Below are 23,868 nucleotides of genomic sequence, written 5' to 3'. Positions count from 1 at the left end.
TCCACTTATATTCAAAAACACAAACCACTAAAACTCTCAACTAGTCTGCCATATCTCATATAGTCTGTAATAAATTAACCCAGTATAAAATAGGGCTTTGCCCTCCAATGTCTATTTGAGAGCCAATTTTCACATGCAACCTTGGAGTGACTTTGGATCTGTGAGGGTAATTATATATGGTTCTGAGGGAAGTAGTCAAGTATTGAAAACAGCCACTCACGGTCTGGAGACTCTTGAGACAAAAGCTACAGAGGGTTACTTGTCATGCAGAAGAGATGCTCGCTTGGTTTAACAGGGAGTTGAGAGGCAGCGGTGTGAGATGGAAGTAGGCCTAAAGAAGAAGCGGCTGACAGTAGATTGAAGTTTTCTGCTTAAGATTGTGCTTTCTCCTTATCTGACTGAGTCTTTGTAGAGCTAATTTTCAAGAAGGCAATCTTTTGCAAAAGCCACATGAAGAATACACCATTGCCCCCATGAGGGTAAAAGATTCAGATGATGACTTTATCAAAATGGCCTAAACTTACTGCAGCCACATTATCAGACTCAGATAAACAGCTAACATATTGTAGCCACAGCCCAAAATTCCAACATACATCAACAATTTTCAATAAAGTCCAATATTAATATGGGGCTTACTTTTGTAACAATCTAAGCAGAGAAAACTCCAACATTTTGATGTATAAACTGTATAAGAAGTGTAAGGAGAACCAAGATTAAAAAAAGGAAACGTTAAAACTGCTGCCAGATGAAATAAGTGCAATCTATTTAAATTATGTTTTGTTGTATGAATTGTATAAGAAGTAAGAAGAGTTTGCATTTTTTTTTTTTTAAGTTTGGACAGCTTTCTATTGTGTGATAATATCACACTGTTAAACATTTTATTCTTTAAAAGTTGTGAATCTAAAATTGCAATTGTATAAAAAGTGTTAAAGATATCAAAATGTCTGTTCAGTCATGAGAAGTTTCTGTGATCCATTTAAACTTTAAATGATATCTATATTGTGAAGTATACCTGTGCCTTAAGCTCCAAAGAGGGCTGGGCTTTCACTGAAATCCCATTGTTGCGGAGGTGAAAAGTTTTTAAAAAAGTTTTTGCAAATTGCATCTATGTCGTACAAAGTACTACAACCAAAATTCATAGCACGCCATTTCTGATTGAACCAAATGTTTTGATGTATTTTTAATGGGCTTTTTCTAAGCAGCAGGAGGAGCCGCAAATGGGAAATCACAATGAAAACAGGAGTATAATGTCTGAATAGTAATAGGAGTGCTTCAATGCTTATGCATTGGCACTCTTAATTCATGTTGAGGAAACTGCTCGATGACAGTGAGCCTTGTGGGTGCAGAAGTCACCACATGACCTAGGAAAAGGACTCTTTTGTTATATTTGTACTCTTAAATATACCCTGCCGGGGGTTCTGGAAGGCTGGCAGGATCCCAGTGGGGGGAGGGCTGAATCTGTCACCTCCGTTTAGGGCCTGTCTCATAACAGCTGACCCAAATCAGCCCCCTGGGGCAATGCCAAGCCCCTACACAAGGCTCGACCACGGCAGATAATAGGCTTGTTTGGCTACGTATCCACACACTGGAACCAAAGCAGCCTTGACAGCTGTCAACCAGGACCGACATACTCCTGCGTGACACGCGCATAAACAGCGCAGTTGTGAGTCTGCACTGGGTTTTTTTTTTTTGCATGCATGTGTATGTGCATGACATTTTGTCTACAAAAGTGTTAAAATGTACACACCGCCCTGGCACGGAATATCCACCATTCTGGTGAAACATGCTGGTATTTCCAGACAGTGCTCAGGCAGGCTGAGGCCATGTCAGGAGCCATTTGGCACATCTGCAGAGATTTCTTCCTGAAAGGGGGCTGTCATGGAGGAGAAATCAAAGACACCTACGTGACGAGCCGGATTTCCTCCGAGGTGAAAGACAGGCTTGGCGACATGACCTGATTTCACTAGTTTTACAGAAAACCACAGAAGGTGGAGGAGTTGCCTGCTGTTTTGCAATATGGAGTAATAACATTCCAACCCCGGGCAAAGGGATGTGTATGTCATACTGCATATGTTCTAAAGCTGAAGCTGTGTTGTTGTCAACAAGTATGGACCGATGTTGAACAGATGGGTGGCTCAGGAGGTTATCTACTGCAGGTTCAGTGGTTTCAGAATGCTCTTGTGTGCCTAGTGTGCTCCGTTCCACATCCTCACTTGTCTTTAAGCTCTCAAACAAATTCCAGAGTTCATGCAAAGATAAAAAAAGTAAACACAAATCCTTTAGTTACCCAGCGCTTCTTTCCACTGTGAGGGAAAAAAACTGCAAAGGAGGGAGTAGCTTAAACAGAACAAAAGTGATCGACTCATGTTCCAAGAGTGAATGAAGTTCAACAAGCAACAACAAGACAATAAATCTCAAAGCTCCAGAGGAAGATGAAATGAAAAACTGCTTGCTGCCACCCACAGACCCCTGAGCAGAGAAGCGGAGGTGAGGATAAATTCTGTTTGAGTCTTTTAGGAGCTGACTCTGGTCCTTGCAGGCTAATTCCAGCTGACTGCAGCAGTTTGGGTTTCTAAAGATGTTTGTGTGACTAATTCTGAATGTGCATTCCTGTTTGAACATGAGTATGAAGTCTCATTAGACTAGTAGTGTCAGTTCAAAGTAAGAGATACACTTTTTCATTTTATAGTGTTTACATGTCAGCAGGTGTGTGTGGTATCGATACTAAAATTAAAAAAAGGTTAAAAAACAAAAACAACTGGACTTCTATTCTGTAGTTGAAGTCCAGAATAGAAGTCCAGTTTTTTTTTAACCTTTTTTGAATTTACCATGGCCTGGATGACTGAGAATCTACACCAACATATTGATAATAAAACCTTTCAAAGTACAACAATAGAATCATGAATTTGCTTTATTCTGGGTCTCTGGTCTAAGGATGTGTGTAAGTTTAAAGAAATTTATTTTGAGGAGAACCAGGATCTAGTGTCTGTCATTAAACCAGAGAAACTTTCATGGCTTCATTAATCCCTAAATTTATCTTCTTAAAGTTTTGAATCATTCTGTCAAATGTATAGGGAGGTTGTGGAATCATCAAGTTTACTTCTGTGGTGGTTGAATGAATCTTAATTAATGAAAACAAAAAAAGTATCCATTTGAAATTGTTGTGAATTGGTATATTTTGTTGATCAAAAAAAAAGAAAGAAAGAAAAGAAAATGTGTCTCCAAAAAGATAAGGCCTTTCTATACAGCCACCAGAGGGTAGCATCAGGGTTGCAAACCTAATGAACAAACATTCTGAATAACATTTTAGCTTATGTGACAATGTCCTGGAGCCAAAACCACAAATTTAAAACTTCACAATGATACAAATACAAATAGCATCTAAGCTGGAAACCAAACTGCGACACGGACAATAAAACAAATTACAACACAACTTTTATTGCGTCCTTAAATTATTATGTTGAGTTTATTTCTTTATGGTTGCCTTTTTGCCCAAAGAAAATACATTATGTACTATTGTCCAAATCAAAATTAACTCAGAGATTATAAAGCCAAATCAAATGATAAGACCTTTAGACAGGTTTTCATGTGGTCACTATTCATGGTTTGAATTACAAATTACAAGGGTTGGACCTCCTAATTATTAAGATTTGGACTTCCCCACTACAAAGAAAAATAACAAGCTGTATGTCTCTATTATATATTACCAATATCATACATTTTACAATATCTTTGTAATATTTAAAAATGGAAGAAATTTGTATTATGATGTCAACTCTTCTTAACCCAACCTCCCCTATCTGTCAATTTTACTGTTAGCTGAACCTACTGAGTCTCTAAAGACCTTAATATTCACTACAAGTCAAGAGTTCTAATTAATGCTCCTTTTGTTCAGAAGTCAGTGTTTCCTCTACACTGCATCTCCCAGCATAATGCAGAGTTAGCTACAAATATTTAGCAGGGTTCCCCCAGTGTATTATAAGCCTGACGGGCCGCCAGGCTTTAGTGACCCTGCCGCCAGGCTAAGCTCCGCTTGTTTATTATAAATATGTCATTTTTTATACACGTTTTTTCCACCTGCACCCCCAAAACCGCTACCTTTATCTACCTCACTGCGCGCCAACAGTGATGCAATCGCCTTGTCCCCGCCCCTGCGCAAAGGTCCCACGCAGTGTTGTGGCGCGTGGTCATGCACCTCCCTGGTTTTGTAACTTGGGGTGGACCGCATGCGCAGCGCTCTAATTAAAATGGACGGTTTTGGTGCTCTAGTGAAGCTGGTTCGCCTGTATCAGCATTTATATGATCCCTCTGTGAGAGATCACAAAGATAATTAAACGGCTCAAAACTCAAGGAAGGAGATTACTGCTAAAAACGAGGTATAAAAACGAGTGTTTATAGACCACAGAGGGAAGAAATATTAGTTCTTTAATCACAACTAAAGCAAATAAGCAAATAAATCAATAAAAGTCCAACTGAATGCTTTAGGTTTAAACATCCTCTCTATATTACAGCCAGAAACACAACAGCTCTTCCTCCTGAATACGTGCAGCGATATTTGATGTGACAACCATCTGCTCTCTTTTTTTACCATATTTCCACTGGTTTCATAGTGTACCGCACCCTGTCTTTTCGGCGAATACTGCACTGACATAAGCGCCAAGTATAAACGCCTCCAACGCGCGCTCAAGTCCGTGAGCTGTTCACGGAGCCCTGCACGACTCTAATGAGCCCTGAGGCCGAGCCTCCTTCAGCTACCGCTGGAGTTAGCAGGTCATCGAAGCTGTAGCAATAAATATTGAACCAGCAGGTGGCTTTACAAGACTGAATATGGTAAGCATGTTTTGTACTTAGTGAAAATATGACGCGTGGTAATTTATCGTTGTTTACCAGTAAAATGATGCTATTAAATTCAGCATTAGATTTGTTGTTCCATGTAGTGATCCAACATGCAGCCTGTGCCACAAAAAGCACAGTACAGTACAGCATCTGTCTGTTTTTCAGAGTTCTCTGTTGTTATTCATTGGCCTGGAAGTGAGACGTGTGTTGGTGCTTTGTTTGTACGTTTTCATTTATGTTAATTCATTTGTAAATGTGACTTAAATTAGGATTCAAATTAGGTGCAAACAATTTGTATTTATTTTAATTGTATTTTTGTTTAAAAAAGTATTTCAAAAGTGCCTTTTTTTAAAACTGTAGTTGTGTAAATATTTGGCACAAATATCTTACAATATCAAATAATAAATAGCCATATTTTCAACTTTCCTGTCAAATTTAATCTTTTTTTTTACTTAATCACGGTTGACTGGAGATCGGCTGGCAAACGGCCACCTACCATCAGGCTTAGCCTCTTTTCTGGGGGAAATACTGTTTAGAAATCAAAACCAATCATTATTTGCATTTTGGTGTATAAAATAAAAATAAAGTTTATGTATTGTCCAGTTTATTGGCAGGAGTTAGTTAAATGTCAGCTAAGAGCTAGTTTAAGATGTGTTTAACTGTTAAATTATCATAGAGTTCATTTCTGCCTTCTACATTCAGAGCAGAGGAAAAGCAGATAAAATAAAAACATGTTGCTTATTAAACCCCCAACACTTTAAACCTGTCAACTGAGATGAAACCAAATCTGTTTTAAATTATTAAAAGAATACGAGACTAAGGATTAAACATTTGAGCTTTTGAAGTCAGATTATAACCTTCATCATTCCATTTCTCTTCTAAAATGTTGTTTTTTATTGGATCAGTCAAACAGTATTATTTTATATTCAACTATTTTTTTAAGAGAACTGCTGACAAAATGCTGATTACATTCATTAAGAAATGATCATGTGGTCTCTGTTTTAATAATAGTGAGGAACAAACCTGCAAAAATGTTGTGCTGTGCAAAGATCCTCTTTGTCCTGTTAGTGCTGATGATTGACAGTTTTGTTGCAGAATATTTTTGCTTGTACTATTTAAATACAGAGAATATTGTGTTTTATGTGAATTGGTGAACTGAATGTCTTTTATTATAATCTATATCTATGGTATAGATGGCAAATATGATGTTAAAACAAGTAAAATACTGGGATAATTATAAAACTTCCCAGTGATGAATGGGAAAACCTTCATGTGAACAAAATAAGACAAACATTCTGAGCAGCCTCAGTTGAAATAGTGTTGCCCACATGAGACCTGTTGATAGCACTTTAGCAAGTATGTGTCCAAAAGTACTGCACCTATCATGTCGACTTTTATTTCTTTTTGTGAATACATTTCTAAGAGTGTTGAAAAAAACTGTGTAAAGTAAAGCTGTGTAAAGATGTGTTTCAGTCCAAATACATTTAGGCTTTTGGAAGCAAATATTCATCACTTTGGCCTTTGTCCTGAGGGCATTAATTTGCCACTATGACTCTTTCCTTCAAAGATTTTTAAAGGCAAAACACAGTTTGTGCCAAAAAGAGTCCACAAAGTGTGAAGTGAGAACATTACACTGCCAAAGCAATGATAATAAGACACAGCCAATCAGACAGACTTCAATCTAGGCCCAAAGGGGCTCGATTTACTGACACACACACACCCGCACCCACACACACACACACACAGAGTAATTAGTCTTTGATTTCCCTCGGCAGTGTTCTGGTACCAGGGGGCAGCTGCTGGGACCTGGCTTTAGCCTTGCCTAATTTCACTCACTGCTTGATCTCGACCCAGCACAGGTGCCCACTTGGCACCCGACTGCTGTTTCCATGGCGATGCCAACTTCAGGGGCCAAGAAAATGCCAATTGTCCAAAGAGCTCAACCACAGGGGCCACTGATGTGATGCTCATTATACACAAACCACATTATCACAAATGAAGAAAAGAGTCAGATCTGCACAGATCAGCTTGCTTTAATCTTTTTTCTATTTTGGGGGTACTTCATATAATACTAAGCATTTGCTAATTTTCTTTCTGTTAAAATATGCTTTTGTGTCCTTTTGAGCTCATTTCATCTGTATTAAAATATACTTTTGTGTCCATTTGAGGCAAGGAACCCTTTTCAAAAAGTATAAATACTGAGAGTTAGTGCAGAGAATTGCTTACAATAAATAGTACGGACTACTTCAGTTTGGCTTGAGTGCCTCCGTGTGTTACACAAGTGTTACTGCAGTGTGTCTCTGCCAGTCTGCATTTACACACACCTGCTGCATGAAGCTTTGCACCATCTGATTACAACTGCTAGACCTCACACAATTCATTTCTGCCTGTAACTACAGTTGTTACTCAGAAATCACTGCACATTAACAGAGCTTTCTCAGAAATCAAAGTAGAAGTTTCTCTCAGGCAGCAGGAGTTATAAAATTGAAAATAACTATGATTGCTTATGTTAATGCTGAGTTTTCTTGCAATGGCTCTAATTGAACCTAATTGGCCATTTCACTGACATTCTCAGCTTTTATGACCTGGTTTTAAGAGACCCATAATAGGAATTACCAACCCAAGGCCATCTTCTAACCAGCAGTCATTTTAATGGTCACACTGCCATCTAGTGTATAGATAATTAGTCTGTATCACAGCTATTTTTATTTATTTTTGGTGTTTTTTGTTTTGTTTTGTTTTCCTTCTTTAGACCTTGATTGACTACAGGATTTATTTGTTACTTTACTTGGCACAATCTTGATTCAGTTCTCTAAAGGACAAAGCAATCAGCCATTCTAACCATGAATGAGGTCATCAGAACAAATACTCTCTTTATAAACGTTATACTCTGACTGTGACTTAGATAAAAATCTGCTTGGTAGCTAAGGGACTTAAACATGAATGCATATTCAAATAAGTCAACTTGAACACAATTAAACCAATTGACCAGAGCATTAAAGCTACCTTCTAGCGTTATACTCAAAAAACTGTTCTGACACATGAAGACATCAACAAGGAACTTCTTGTGGGGTCTGGCACTGTGGTATGATAGTAAATTCTTTGGTTTTTGTGGGATTTAGGCCTCCACACAGATTTTCAGACCAAACAATTAGGACTCAGAGGGTTATAGGGAAGGTTAGTTGCCAAGGGAACACTGATTGCATAACACTTGGCTGACAATCAATGTGGCCACGTTACTTATGCAGCATCAACAACAATGAAGGACTCTATAGTTGGAGTTGTGTGTTGTGGGTCTTTGGTTTAATTTTGAAGAAGAGTTTGAAAGAGTGCTACAAACATCCAGAAGAAGGGTTGATGAGAGCCAAGATGCTCACGAGAAATCAGTCTTTGTGCTGCACATGTTTAAGGACCATGTCATAGCAGACAGCAGTGACAGTTAAGTAGCTTCTAGTTCAGCATTGCAAATTAAGTCTTAAATAGTGTGGGTGCTGAAAGAGTATTCAGCTTGCTCTGCCAATCAGTGGTTGTTTATCTATCAACTATTCACATTCCCCTACAGCAGGGGTGTCAAACTCAGTTACATAAGGGGACCAAAATTAATACCTTGGTCCTAGACAGGGGACAATCTCGATCAATATTTATTGAAGAAATACATAAATAACCTTGGTTTTAGATGTAATATGTCAAATCATTCATATAAAAATATCAATTACCTTTTTCCACTGAAATAATATATATGATTTTGAACAAACATACTTTAATGACCAAAGGAAAATAGAATGAACTTAAAAAGACACCTCATAAGCTTTCATTTTTTATGCAGTGATATGATTTTTTCTTCATTATAACAGTTAAAAAGCCATCAACAAAAATCTGATCATACAGCTACTAACATTTAACTTTGAAACAAGAAGAAAATACAAACACATATAATATACAGTAAAGCAGATTCATTGTTACTCTGATGCATAGTAACTCACGTCAGGTATATAATTTTATTTCTTGGATGCAAGTTTATCAAAAACAGTTTAATCAGTCCCACTTCTTGTTCTCTTTGCTTTTTCCATGTCAAAATCAAAGATAACTGAGAATTTTTTTTTCTTTTCAAAGAAACTGTCACAAAATGACTTCACTAAATAAGCTAATTTTTTTTAAGCAAAATGAGTAGTGACAGAGACTTCATTTGTCACAGACTGGAGGACCAGAAGTTAGGGCAGAAAAATTGTTACCAAAGGCCGGATCTGGCCCACGGGCCTTGAGTTTGACACATGTGCCCTACAGCCTTATCCCTAATTTGGTTCATAGGTCGCCAAACCTCCCAAAGTTGTCTCACATTTCTTACACTTTCTGATTTGCAGAAACTAGAAGGGTTCCAGATGGGTTCCAAGTGCCCGTGTTGATTTGTCACTATTTTGAGACTAAATTAGTTTTGCCAATTTTTTGAACATGTTTAGAATTCCCTTAACATAAGAGCAGGGACCTGTGACTCATGCCATAAAATAAAAAACCCTTGGCAATGTTTCTAGATATTTTGGAAATGCCCTCTCGAATGCTGTTTGTAATTTGTCGCCAACAGTCACAGCCCAGTGAGATACAAGCTTGTGGTCCAAAAGCAGGTGCTTCATTGAAGAGGTTTTAATATGTCATAGCAGAAATGACACAGACACAGATATATCAAAGATAGCTGTCTTCTACTTGTGAGTAAAACAAGCTGGAGTTTTTTTTTCAGGTTCATTTTCAAAGTTTACTGAGAAGCTAAAAGAAACTGGCAGCTGTTCAGTGTTCAGTTTGTGCTACTCATGCTGTGACAAGTCAGATTGTCAGAAGTGGAAAAGGTCTATTGAAATGGGATCTAGAGAGTGGAAGAAGTCAGCACCTTGTGTCATTTGTTATGTTCCTTGAGCCATGTTTACACAGGTTTGCAGCGGAGGGAATCCTGCTAGAAAAGGCTGCTGTCATTGTGTAATGCTGTAGTACTGAGCTGATAAGACTGGTTTGCCCCAGTATTTAAGTATGTGATATTATTTAAAGTAATAGCCATATGAATACAATGATCAAATATTTCCCAGCAGAATGTTACACTCCAGTGAGATTACTGAAGTTATTCAGTTTTTCCATTCAAAGCTTTTTATGTTGTCTCGTTTGAAACTTGGCTGTTTAGATGTCAGACAGCTATGAAATCCACAGATACTGTAGGTGTTTCCTGCATGTATGGCACCAGCTAAGAGGAAAGATGAAATCACAACTGGTTCTGTCTCCAGCAATCATTGGGCAAGAAGTGGGTACACCTTGGTCAGGTCACCAGTCCATGACAGGCATGCAACAGTTCCACAAAATGACAGCAAACACCAGTTCATCTTTCAGGAAGAAAGCCAGCTATGCAGGACCAAAAAAAGGAGTGGAGTGGATCTCAACTGCATTGACATGGAGCACCACACATTAACCCTCTCAAGGCAGACGTTGCATATACCTAATTACTCCACATTCATATTTTATGAGCCTTATTTTACTCAGATGATAATTTCCCCAAATATCTGATTTTTCCTGTTACTAAAACTTAAGTTGAGCCTGAGAGGGTTAAATATCTGATAGACATCTCCCTCATACCATTTACAAAGAATAACAAATTACCTCAGTTTAGTGATCCTGTTTGTGGTTGACCAACATTTTTTAACTAAATGCAAAGTCGCTGAGTGTCATCGTCAATATTCTCTCGGAATTTAATCTGTTTATTGTTGTGTAAACTTTTAAACCCCATGGCCAGGTGATCATACAAACTGTATGTCATCCCTTCATCACATTATTGAACCTCAAAGCTGGCTTCCTGTTTTTAATGCCAAAGGTTGCAACTCTATTACTATTACCTACACTTCTATTACTGCCTGCAACCCCCACAAAACACAAGTCCCAGCTTGAAGTGTTTTGTGAAACTGCCTATGGAAAGAAACAAGTCAGGCAGCCATTCATGAATAAGTGACAATTCAGAGCTGTCAATTACCCTAACATAGGTTTGGTCCTGTAGAAGGAAGCTAGAGTGCCTGGAGAAAATCCACACATAAATATGGAGAACATGTAAACTCCGCAAAAACGGGCCAGTTTTGACACTGCAGCCATCTTGCTATGAGGTGACAGCTCTAAAGACTGTGTCATTATGCCTAACTACGCAACAAACCACAAAAAAAAACACTTTACTGCAAATAAAAACAAAATTTTCTATAGTGCACGGAGAAAAGGTAATACTTTTTTTTCAAACATATAAAGAAAAAATCTAGTTCTAACAGTTCAGTTAAAAATCAGGTTTAATATAAACCAATCAAAATCTGAACCCAAAATAATTATAATCTGCCAACCTATCAGTTATACTTCATTTGAGTCAGTTGGTGGCAGCAATGCACCAGCATGTTGGAGTAGAAAATATAAACCTTTAAAAAACTACTGAAATTCTGCAACATACACTGAATGAACATTATTGCCAAAACTTTATTAATACTGTTTGAATGTAATCTTGAGATAATGTGTATTCTTGTTTGAAGGGAAGATTTATAAAGGGGCTAAATCATCAGAAGATCAGAAACCTGAACTAATAATGCTGAACAGTGACCTTCATTTCAACACAATTATCTTCAAAAGAAATTAGTGAGGACAGCCAGCCTCACACACTAGGGTAAAACTTAAAAAAAATAACAACAGCAAGGTAAAGGGTGTGTAACACAAAACCAAAAGTAGCCCGACTGCACAAACAAACTCATATTCCTCCTGCGTGTGAAATGGAAGTTAGATCATCGACGTGACAGTCCATGGAGCAGACACAGGCAGGCTGCGGCTTGCAGCAGCTCTGTGACTGCAGATGAATAACATCATAATTGGATCGCTGAACGTGAGCCAGTCAACACACACTCACACACACATGTGGGTCTTCAACTGTTTGGAGAATGCTTGGTTGCTTCCACTGACAGAAGTAACAACATGTGCCAGGGTTTCCCCCAGAAAAGAGGCTAAGCCCGGTGGTAGGTGGCCTTTCCCCGGCCGATCGCCAGCCGACCGTGATTTAGTAAAAAGAAAAGATTAAAGTTGACAGAAAAGTTGAAAATATGGCTATTTATTCTGTGATATTGTAAGATATTTGTCCCAAATATTTACAATACAGTTTTACAAAAAGGCACTTTTGAAATAATTTTTAAAACAAAAATACAGTTAAAATAAATACTAATTGTTTGCACCTAATTTGAATCCTAATTTAAGTCACATTTACAAATAAAATAATTAACATAAATGAAAAAGTGCAAACAAAGCACCAACACACGTCTCACGTCAAGGCCAATAAATAACAACAGAGAACTCTGAAAAAGAGACAGATCCTGTAGTGGACTGTGCTTTTTTGTGGCACAGGCTGCATGTTGGATCACTACATTTACTGTTAAACAAGGATAACATTTTCACTAAGTACAAAACATGCTTACCATATTCGGTCTTGTAAAGCCACCCGCTGAATTTCAGCTGAACTAAACATTTTTGGTTAAACCCGATTGTTTATTGCTGCGGCTCCAGTGACGTGCTAACTCCAATGGTAGCTGAAGGTAGCTCGGCCTCAGGGCTCATTAGAGTGAACAGTGCGCGGACCTGAGCGCGCAGTCCGTCTAAGTTAATAGGAGGCGCACGACCACGCAACGAGACACTGCGCAGGGCCTTCGCACAGGGGCGGGGACAGCGCGATTGGGTCACTGTTGGCGCATAGCTACAGAACAGAATACCGGTTTTGGGGGTGCGGGTGGAAAGAAAGTGTAGAAAATATGACGTACTTATAATAAACCAGCAGAGCTTAGCCTGGCAGCCGGGTCACCAAAGCCTGGTGGCCCCCCAGGTTTATAATATGCTGGGGGAAACCCTGATGTGTGATGTGACAAGTAATGGCATTCTTTTACTTTTATGTGTACCTTATCAAATGTCAGTTTGAAAGGTAACACATATTATTTACTAAAAATAAGAGGAGATAATTTTGTAACTCTCAGTTGACAGAAAAGTTATCAAATAAACAGTGACAATATTACAATAGTACACATAGGTTACTTTATCCTATTTAAACTAAAGACTTCACTATCATTTTGTTATTCCCACCTAAATTTTAAGACCAAACTTCTTAAATTTATAAAATAAGAAGAATCAGTTTTATTAGATTTCTTTCAATCTTGATATTGTAGTTTTAACTAATATAATAAATCCAACAAAAACAACTGGTATTCTGTTCTGTAGCTGAAGACGTTTCGCTTCTCATCCGAGGAGCTCTCTCAATTCAAAAAGCAGAGAGTGTGGAGTTTGAGCTTTTAAAGCTGAGATATTCTGTAAGATAGATTCACATCAGATTGCACTCATTCTCCTAACAATAGAGGCTTGTTAGGGTCTTTGTTAGCCTGACTCACAGATGGGCCACTCTTGTCACATGAATACATCCCCACAAAGACAGAAGGGAAGGAAAATGAACAACAACATATCAAAAAGCTCTCCAAACATGTGGATATCCTAACTGGGCTTTCGTCAAGTTAGTGAGGAAATCTACAAAACACACCACTGAACAGAATAAGGAGAAGAACAAACAAAAAAATATGTTACTGAAGTATCTGAGAATCTCAAAAGGATTTTCTCCAAACGCAACATCCTGGTACATTTAAAACCCAACAGAACTTTCAGACAGAGGATGGTCCATCCAAAGGACAGAACACCCAAACCCAAATTGAGCGGAGTTGTGTATGCAGTTCAGTGCAGCGAAGAATGTTCAGACCTTTATATTGGAGAGACCAAACAACCTCTCCACAGATGCATGGCTCAACACAGGAGAGCCACCTCTTCTGGACAAGACTCAGCTGTTCACCTACACCTCGAGGACAAGGTACTCTCTTTTGAGGACCAAAAAGTTCACATTTTGGACTGAGAAGACAGATGGATTGAGAGGGGGGTGAAGGAAGCCATCTATGTCAAAAGAGAGAAACCAACATTGAACAGAGGAGGAGGTCTCAGATCTCTGCTTTCGAAAACCTACAATTGGGATCAGGTCTGATCCCTAGTCAATTTCACACCAATCAAGACCTACATTCATGTGACCAGAGTGGCCCATCAGTAAGATTAAAAAAATCTTTAAAAGCTCGAACTCCACACTCTATTTTTTGAATTGAAAAAGCTTCCCAGATTGAAAACAGAAGTCCAGTTCCTTTTGCTTTTTCCGTATTTTTTTTCTGGATTTACCATGTCCCGGATGACTGAGAATCTACACTAGCATAACTAATATAATAGTTTAACTAGAGTTTAGTAGCATAAATGCAATACTAATGGCAAAGAAGTCAAACTGGAAGAAAGTCTGAAAGAAACCTACAACTCTACTTGGCCCCCCTTCTCAATAGATGACGATCCTGCTCCAATGAAAAAAATCAGCCACAACATGGATAGGTTTTATAGGATCCACATTAACCCTCCTGAAGCTCTAGTAACTGAAGAGAGGAAGAGAAGCCCTTGTAACTTTGGGCCAATTTGATCCGAAGGCCACGAGAGGGTTAAGAAAAAGTGGGCTCCCCATTTTGTGTGATAGAGTGCGATAGGTCTAAATTGTTTTTAAGCATGCACAAAACTTCCATGGTAAAGTTGTGGTGATTTACCATCATTGTGGTAGCAACCTATTGGGGTCCTGGGTGGAGAGTTTCCATAAAATGGGGTCTGCATGCACCAAAAAGCTTAGTCATGCACACTGGCTTCATGCCTGGGCTATGACCGTGATTGTGACATGGTCATGGAAACAACCTAGTGTAGACATGATATCAATTGAAGCATCTTGACATGGTCCAAGTGAGTTGTGTCATGGTGGATGAATATGGTGATGGTGTAGGAGAACATCTCTGGGATGCAGAAAGTAGCATTAAAAGAAACTGTCAAATATTCAGAGCATAACAGTATCATGATTGCCTTCACACTAAATGAGGTTTTCCAAATCTGCCAAGATCATCGATGTTCTCATAGATCATTGTGGAGAGTTTAAAAGTGTCGTCATTCAATGTGATGAAGGCTTTAGCATGGCCTTCACACGGTAGTGTTTCATCAGAATTCAAGTGTTACTTTTCTTTCTCTTATCAGGTATCAGGCCTTTATTGTCACCTGTGCAAAGAAGAACCATAAAGGCTCTAAAGTATGAGCAGAATTGAATTCACATGTTGTGTTATCTTATCACACAAGCTTTCACCCCTTCACCACAGGGTGAGTGTGGAACTACAAACTGGAGCAGACTAAACTTAACAGGTTACGTTTGTATTTGCCTGTCAGGAGATTAAACAGAAAAGGAGGTAGTGGCTTATGGAAATAACTGGACAAACTGGCTCTACCTCTACAACTGTATACACACGAAGAAGCAAACGCCCACACAGTGAGTTTAACTGATACACACACACGCACGCACGCATGCACGCACGCACGCACACACGCACATTTTATAGCAATATCAACAGTATACAAATATAGTTTGTCAGCTTTGTGAGCAGAAAGTCTCAGTTCACTCTCTAAAAACATTATAAGTTGAGAATGACATCAAACAAAAGGATAAAAGATTTGTGACAAAGCTAAAATGCTGCCATATTTATGAACTTGTTGAGAATGTGATGAGAGAACACCACCACCAGAGGGAGCAGATATTCACAGCATCAGAACAAACGATGAAAGAGAAGAACATACAGTATATTATATACAGCATGTGTCATTTTACGCCACCAAAACCACCTAAACTCACTCCTCCTTTGTAATTTGTCCGCCAAAAACCACAAAGGATGGGTGAGGAGAGAGGGTGAGTCATGTTGAAAAGTGAGGGAGGGGTGTATCTGGCAGCAGGTGCAAAACAGATGCTTTTCCCTATGATCTAACCTGATGTGTAACCATGGCACCGGCCACTTCTTACCAGGTGTGTCGATGAAAGTGCATCTACACTGTAAATGTATACACAGGGGGAAAAAAAAGGCTCTTGTGTGCCACAAAGATTAACTGTTCAAATGGAGAAAATCCACAAGCTCATTGCTCTAAACCTGAGTATGCATCATGGGAAATACTACTACTCTAAGAGTCACTTTAGAGAAATCATTTTAGATTTAAAAAAACAGTCATAGCTTTAAAACAACAGATAAAGACTAATAAAAACATCCACTTAAAAGCTTGAAAATTCTTCACAATTTAGAGACAAACATTATAAAAGGTTGAATGTACTCATTAACTAAACCACCCCTCAGCTGAGAAAGTAGTACTGGGTATTAGATGACAGGTTTTGTATAATACTTTTTGTGTCAAACGTTTTTATGTAGCTCAACAACTAGGGTTAGATACAGTTGTAAGGTGTACCAGGGGGTTCTGAAAATAGCAATGCTTTTTCTTTGAATGCCATTTATAACATGACTGTGAATTAAATCCAAGCTATTTAAAAATAAGTTTAAACTCTGTAGTTTGTGGCTGAAGAGTGTACTTCCTATAACCTCCTCTTCTACTGCCATTCTTACATTGAAGTGGTACTATATCCCTGGATTTCAAGGATGAGTTGCAGGAATTGAGTGAATAAACAGCGACTTCACCATAACAACAGCAAAACTCACTCTCTCCATTACAACGCGCAACTTGGTCCTTTTAAAATGATAAAGTCATGGGGTTTTTGTGTGTCTCCAATTAGTCCACAAAGGTCACGGCTAAGTGAGACACTAATTTTCCTTCAAGGAAATAATGATGAGGCAAAGCTCACTGAGAGGCCCAACATTAAAGCTGGTGACTCAGGTGTGGTCAGTCCTGTTCCCATGGGAAGACTGAAGAGGGACTGTGAATGTGAGGGTGGGCACTGACATGGACTGTACCCACTTTCTCTCAAATATCACATCAAAGTAGGGTTTTTACAGTAAAACTGCATCGTTAAACCTTCCACCTATGGGGAACACCCAGCAGGTTAAAATAATTAAAATCAAGAACATGGTTTTATTCAGTAGCTTACTGTTCTGGGATGTTTCAGTTTTAAAGTAGAAGCAGGCAGGTGTAATCAGAAGCACATGTTTGTGAAACCTTTGTAGCAATGCAAGTCTTTCATGCACATGACTCAGAGTTCAGAAACGATTAAAAGCCGCAGAAGGAAAAGTCAAACAGGAATGAGAAAAGATGCCAAGACTTTGCACTGTGGCAAATAAATGAACAAAAGTCAAAAAATCTGAGGCATGGTTGAAAACAGCTGAACTCACCCTATCTTTGTCATCTACCACGTCACACAGCATATCGTCAAGGTCCAAAATGCCTCCATCTCCATGTTCAAGCCTGTGGACCTGAACCCAGTAGTTGGCATCCTAAAGGGAAACATAGGAGAGAGTGTAAAAGCTCAGTAATGTGATTTGCTTTATTTGTACCATATAGAATTAGGATTTGCAGCATTATGCAAGTTAAGCCATAAAACATCCTGCCAATGCCAGGCCAAATGAATTACAGCTCGTGTCTCCTCAGGAATCAGCTGATCTGATCACCATGGGGTTCATATTTTTATCCAGTCGGCTGGCACATATAGGCTCTGACATGGTTATGGATTAAAAACATGAAGGCAGTTATGAAATATTTTAATCTTTTGGTTGAATCGCCAGAAAAAATTAAGCCAATGGTTCAAATGTTCCTCCTTTTGGGAAAAGATCAAAGTGCAATAAAGTCTTCAGCTCTTATAGATATTGCTGAACAGATATAATGTTATTCACCCTTCTGCATTTAAAATAGCTGCTATCACTTGTTTTGCATCAATATAGTGAATATCATGCAGGCATAACGCAAAGGTAAAACATTTATAGGAGGGGATGCCAACTCAGTTCACTTTTCTGAACATGTAGCACAAGTTAATAACAAGCTTAAAGTAAAAGTAAAACCAATATGGTTTTCGTAAGATCTGAGCAAGTAATATTAAAACTGTGAGCATTTCTGGCTTAAAAAGATGTTTAAAATATGTCTATAGTGTCTATAGACATCTAGGCTAAAATCAAGGTAAATTTACTCAAAAAGTTGAAGTTTGGTGGTGTCTTAGTCTAGTTGCAGGCATTGATTACAATGTCTAAAGTAAGCAGAGGGTTCACAATTCCTAGAAATAACAAATACAGAGTTCATGTAATTTTAGTGTAAATTACTGGTTCATGTCGAATGACTGCCTATCTTGAACGTGTAATTTCTTCTGCCATCTTTACATTGTCCCAGAGGTCCCTTGTTAGCAGCACACAGCATGGATAGTTTCATATTTAGGAAATTACAAATAAAATTTATTTGACTATTTTCTCTTCAACACATTTCATTATCCAATATCATCTTTTATCATGCTCGATAACCATCCCTCCTATTTTTTTCAATTTATTTCAGCATAATGCATATAAGGAGGCATGAGGGGGCTGTGGTAGCTACATGGTCAGTGCAGCAGTCCTATAATTCTGAGGCTGCCCAGGTTCTGGCAGGAACATGATCTGGTGTAAAACAATTGCCAAATCTTCCATGTGAGTTTCCTCGCTGTGGCAACCCCTGAAGAAGGGAGCAGCTGAAAGAATAGCAACATATAAGGAGAAGTGAAGTATGATCCATCCAACCCTCAAAAACCTTTAAGAGGTTGCAGTGATGTAGAAAAAGGGTTTGATGTTTTCAAAACAGCTGTTTAAAATCAATATACTTAATAATGTATGCTAAAGAATTACTGCTCTGTCACTAATGTGAAATTTTAGAATGTTTTTAGATTTTGGTCATAAAATGCAATATGTATAGGACATGTTTAAGTGTTCTATAAGCTTTAATGTTAACTCATAGAGAATTATTGGTTTAACAAAAAAGGGGATGTTAGAAAGTCAGCTATAAGGCTTCATTGAGCTTATATATTTTGCCAATGTCATACATTGTAGTTATAGCCTGACAAAAACCAGAATGAGTCCCTCTGAGTTCAATAATTGTCCTTCCTTTATAAAATTGTGAGAAAAATCACCTGTCTTTCCCTTTCCTTTTCCTCACTATCGCAATGTTTCCTCCTCCAAATCTTTCTGTCTTCAAAGCTTTGGTGAAATGCTTTCATCTTCAGCTTTGTTGTACTGAACCCCACTGTGGTTCACCAGACAAAATTGTCCAAATCATCAGCTGTCTGGAATTTCTGTTCCTTTTTGAGTTCATTACCAGGAGTCCTTTTCCAAAAACCATTTCAAGCCAAGCCTGAGATGTCTTCTGTTCGTCTTGGTATGATTTACGAAAAGACAGAATTTCCACCTGTAGTCCCATTGGTAGGTTGGTATCAAACACATAGACAACAATAAAAAAAATAAGAACAAAAACACATATGCAATAAACAGTCCAAAAATTATATTTGAGAATAAAACATATACAAATTTAAACATAGTTGTGATAGCAGTTCTGATGTTCCAATAGCCATGCTTTAAATGACTTGAATGACTTGTTATTTCAATGTATCACAAAGAAACTGAGACACCAGAAAACACTCGTAATGTGGCCGATCCAGTTGGTGCCTTAAAAGCAGCTCATCTGAATTTTTGTAAAATAGACCAGGGAAAATAGGCTGATCTCCTGGTTGTTGTTGTTGTTTTGTTTTTTCAAAAACAAAAACAGACTAAATGTACCTACATTTCCCTAAAACAGAAAAAAGAATGTAGTTACCAGACAAATAAACACTATTGCCTAAATGTATATCACTCTATGAATGTCACAGATAGATTCTGTATTAACAGTTAAACACGAACATACTGTTGATTCACAATAAAACGTAATGTGGGATTGTTTGTCTTTATCCAACCTTGAACACAACTGGGGATGAAACTGTACAATAGAAGTTAAAACATTTTAGAAGCAGATAGACAGTGCATAAATTTACCATCTCTGGAACTTATTACAAGCCACAAAATGACCTTCAGTATTTAGAAGAAAATGAAGACTTTTAAACACTGCCAAACTTCATGTTGATGTGGTGAGAAGCTGAACCAGGCTTGTTCTTCAGATGGATTATCACCAACAAATATGAATCTGAGAAAAGCTCTGCCGCACAGAAATTAATCTCAGAAGTACATTTGGGATAAACCAAAAAAAGAAGACTAACACACATGATTTAGATTTGACTTGCTTGGAATCATGTTAGAGTTTTTTCATGCTCTGTCTCCAGTTAGCATGACTCAGTATCTTAGTGCAGTAATTTCAGTCTCTTTACAGCTGATTAGCTTTTGTGATGTAATCCTTGACTTCTGGTTGTCATAATACACACATATTTAATGATGTCTTCTATTTTTTCATAGAATCTCCTCCATGTCCTCTAAGGACAACACAGCAAGACATGTTACCCCATGCAGCAAAGGAACCATTTTTAAATACACCCTTTTTAACCCAGCTCACTTTTTCCCCATTTAACCACTAAGTCAACATTACAAATAGCCTGTTGGCAAGCTGATGAAGTTATATTAGGACAAGAAGTATTAGAAAACTTTTAGAGACAATATTTGCTAGAGTTGTTTTTTCTAAAGGAAATGAAAAATAAAAATACTTAAATATATAGATTAATGTTAGTTAAATGGCCCCTTAGGTCATGTGTCTGAGTGGAGCACGAGCCATTTAAAGTGTCCTCATTGTATTTTATACAAAGTATTACATCTGAACACGTGTGCTTGAACATGAAACCAGTATAACTGAACTGAGGAGAAAGGAGTTAGCAGATCCGTCCAACAAAGGGAGTATTGTGATGGAGGGATTTTTACTCTTGCAGAATACAGTAACAGCTGGAGAAGGGAGGACAAGCATGGAGCTGATAAAGTGTTAGCTCACATAGCAGTTAACCTCAGCTCATTTTGTTACTGTCATCTCTGCAGCAAGAAACCAGCATGTTATGAAAGACTGCCTATTGCACGACAATGTGTAGTCATCTAGGCTTTAACGCTGTCCTTTCATTTCTTTACACTGGCAGATATGCTTCATTAAGTAGATGGTTTTGTGCAATTTGACAAAACTGGAAAGTCTGTACACAGAGGAAAGTGGTCAACTCTGCTGGTAGTTACAACACGTGAGCAGACAATTCCAATAAACTGCGCGTGGAAAGTGGATAGACGATTTTGCAAATGGGTCAAGAATCCTATTCTTTTAATAACCTAAAAGGTAGCACTCTAATAAAAACCCACTCCAGAAATGAGCATTTAACCATTTAGTTGTGCAGTCACAGTAGTTTTATGTGCATAAAAGGAACTAACTGTGCGCCGACAAGAATGATTACATCCTGTCATTCCATACAAATAATTTGAAAACATGCAAGTTTGAAATTAAAGGACATAACACATTTTTAAAAAACAGAATTGTGTAATCAAACATTTTAAGACTGTGACTTTGCACTTAATTATTAGCACAAGTGCAAATGAAGCTAACTCCAACATCTCTCACCTTTTAATCCAGTGGTTCCCAAAGATTTTCTTCTGCCCCCCCCCCCATGGATTACAATAAAATCCCCCCCACCTCCAAAAAAAATAAAAACAATAAGAAAAAATAAAAAATCAACTGGGCACACACATCGTTTAACCAGACATAAACACATATTTTGTTTTCAGACTCCACTGAAGTTTATTTCACACTTCAGGTTGCAACAAAACAAACTACAAACCGTCTTTACAGTGAAACACTTTTGTGTAACTGTTTTTTTTTTTTAGTTCTATACTGTAGAAGAGTATTCTTTGCTCTTAGTGTTGTTTCAAACAGATTTCTTTTTATTTGTAACAATATTCAACTTTGCTATCATCAATACATTTAAAAAAATCCTCTGTGCAAAATGGGGTAAAAGCCTGTCGATTATGCTTAGTCAGGCAGTTTTTGTTTTTTTTTTTTCATTCATCCATCTTGCGCCCCCCCCTGCAATGGCACTGCCCCCCCCCCAGGGGGCGCACCTCACCACTGTTTTAATCTATAAAGTTCAATAGTAATTCAGGATTTACTTTGGTAATAATCTAAGATTATAAAATGTTGACATTTTGATGTAAAAACTGTAAAAGTGTAAAGAAAACTAAGATCATCGGAAAAGTAACAGCTGCTGCCAGTGGCTCATTAGGGTCACCATGGTAACCACACACCTGTGTCGCTCACTCCCTGACAGCCCTAGCATCAGACTAAAAAGTAAGCCTCACACAAATGGTCACTGTGCAAAAAAGTATATTTTTTTATTTTTTTAATTTCAAAAGTGTCACACGTTCATTTTTTGGTGTCTACAATGTTTATGTAGGCAACATGAGACCCGTCCAGTTTTGGAAGCTCAAATGAGTTCAAATGGAAGTCAATGAGAGTTTGGATGTGCACACTCTGCACTCTGGGAGATGTAAGAGAAAACCACAAGTCTAACAAGTGAGAGACACACAGGGTGAAAGAAGACAAATAGGCTTACATTTCGATATATAAACTGTATAAGAAGTGATCTGAACTGTGTTTATGTAAAAACTATAAGAGATATCAAAATGCCTATTCATTCATGTAAACTCCAACTTTCCATGGCTCACTTAAACTTTGAATGATGTTTCTGCTATAAAGTATGCCTGGGCTGTAAAGTTCCAAAAAGGGTGGATTTTCTCACTCATTTAGACAAAATCCTAGTGTTGCCTATGTGGAAATCTTTTGCACGTCATGTACGCTGCATGGTGTACTCTTACAAAAAGTCATAGCCCAACATTAATAAGGAAGCCACTCTGTTTTTCCAAATCTGTGAGAGAAGAAGCAAATCAAAAAATATGACAGAAACAGAAGAAAGACAGCTGAATAGTAATCAGGGTGTTTCAGTGCTTTTGCATCGGTACTCCTAATTATCAAGTCCAGTTCTGAGGTACCCAGTCTTGTAAACCAGAAACAAAAGGTACAATAAAATGAGAACAACAAGCAGACAGAAAGGATTAAGGAAAAGCTGCAAAAACCAGTGTAACCTGTGCTGAGTGAACAACTCCAAACACTCTCTGAAATTGAACTTTTCTCTTGGGAGGAGAGCTTACAAAGCAACATTCTCTACATTGGCATTTCAAATGAAACCAGGAAGAGAGTAATGCACGCACACACACACACACACACTCTGATGTCATTTCCGTGTGTTGTAAAGAAACTGAGATGCCTGACAAGATTCCTAAGATTTGATTGTTGACAAGTATGCCAAGTAATCTAAAACAATAAAACAAATAATGATGGTTACTTTACAAGCACATTCAGAAACGGCAATATAATCCCTGCCATGAAAGTGAACGGACATACAACAGAAAAGACTTTTGTATTTAGCAGAGCAGATATGAGCAGATAAGCAGGGTGTGACAGTATATTATGGATGAGAACTGCATGCCAGTTGGTCAGCTCTTGTCCCAGTGACCTGTTTAGTCACTTATGAGCTTCAATCATTCATTCAGAGGCTGCATGAAAGACTTAATGACACACTTGTCTGATGAGGCATCTGCTCAAAGGATTTTGTGCTAAAGGTGAGAAGAAACAGAGAAGCTGTTGTGGTGTGACACACACACACAATCTTACACAAACACGGGCATGAGCCCAGAATGCAGTTCTTTTCGTCTAGCAAAGTGGGTTGCCTGTTTTTGTCAAAGACCACACAAAGACAGGCACCCTGGAGGGAACAAAGGGAAGGGAGGCGCTGGGAATAGACAAAGACAGAGCATGTGTCTGTGTGTGTTTTACGACTGTTACGTCAACTCCAGCAAGTGCTGCTAGTCCCACCGAGGGAATATCACTGCTTAGATATGGTTCTCTGATGCCTGCACCGACGGCAGGACCTCGTGGTGCAACGGTAGCGCGTCTGACTCCAGATCAGAAGGTTGCGTGTTCAAATCACGTCGGGGTCAGTGTTTTTCTGTGTCTCCTGGCAAAACCCAGAAGGAGAAGAAATTGCAACAACCCTAACATCTACTGATGAAGCGTTGTGGGCTTTCAAGAATTTGCAGCGAGGGCTAATAGGATGGTGAACCGTAAATACATTAGGTGGCAGATAAAATTAGACTGTAACTGATAAGACAC

General features: G+C 38.3%; 1 protein-coding gene and 1 non-coding gene across 3 annotated transcripts in view; one reads left to right on the top strand and one right to left on the bottom strand.

Annotated features, from left to right (window-relative positions):
- LOC108245193 (partitioning defective 3 homolog) overlaps positions 1-23,868 on the bottom strand; it is a 485,244-nt gene that overhangs the window by 429,190 nt on the left and 32,186 nt on the right. For both annotated transcript variants that reach the window (XM_017431897.3, XM_017431896.3), the window contains exon 2: positions 17,076-17,177. In XM_017431897.3, the coding sequence (XP_017287386.1) occupies positions 17,076-17,177 (102 nt within the window). The remainder of the gene's footprint in view (positions 1-17,075; positions 17,178-23,868) is intronic.
- Positions 23,625-23,696, top strand: trnaw-cca. The gene has a single exon. It is a non-coding gene; the product is annotated as a tRNA-Trp (tRNA).

This window comes from Kryptolebias marmoratus, linkage group LG21 (genome assembly GCF_001649575.2).
Source record: "Kryptolebias marmoratus isolate JLee-2015 linkage group LG21, ASM164957v2, whole genome shotgun sequence".
Lineage (NCBI taxonomy): Eukaryota > Metazoa > Chordata > Actinopteri > Cyprinodontiformes > Rivulidae > Kryptolebias > Kryptolebias marmoratus.
This window is presented reverse-complemented; position numbering and strand designations above follow the sequence as displayed.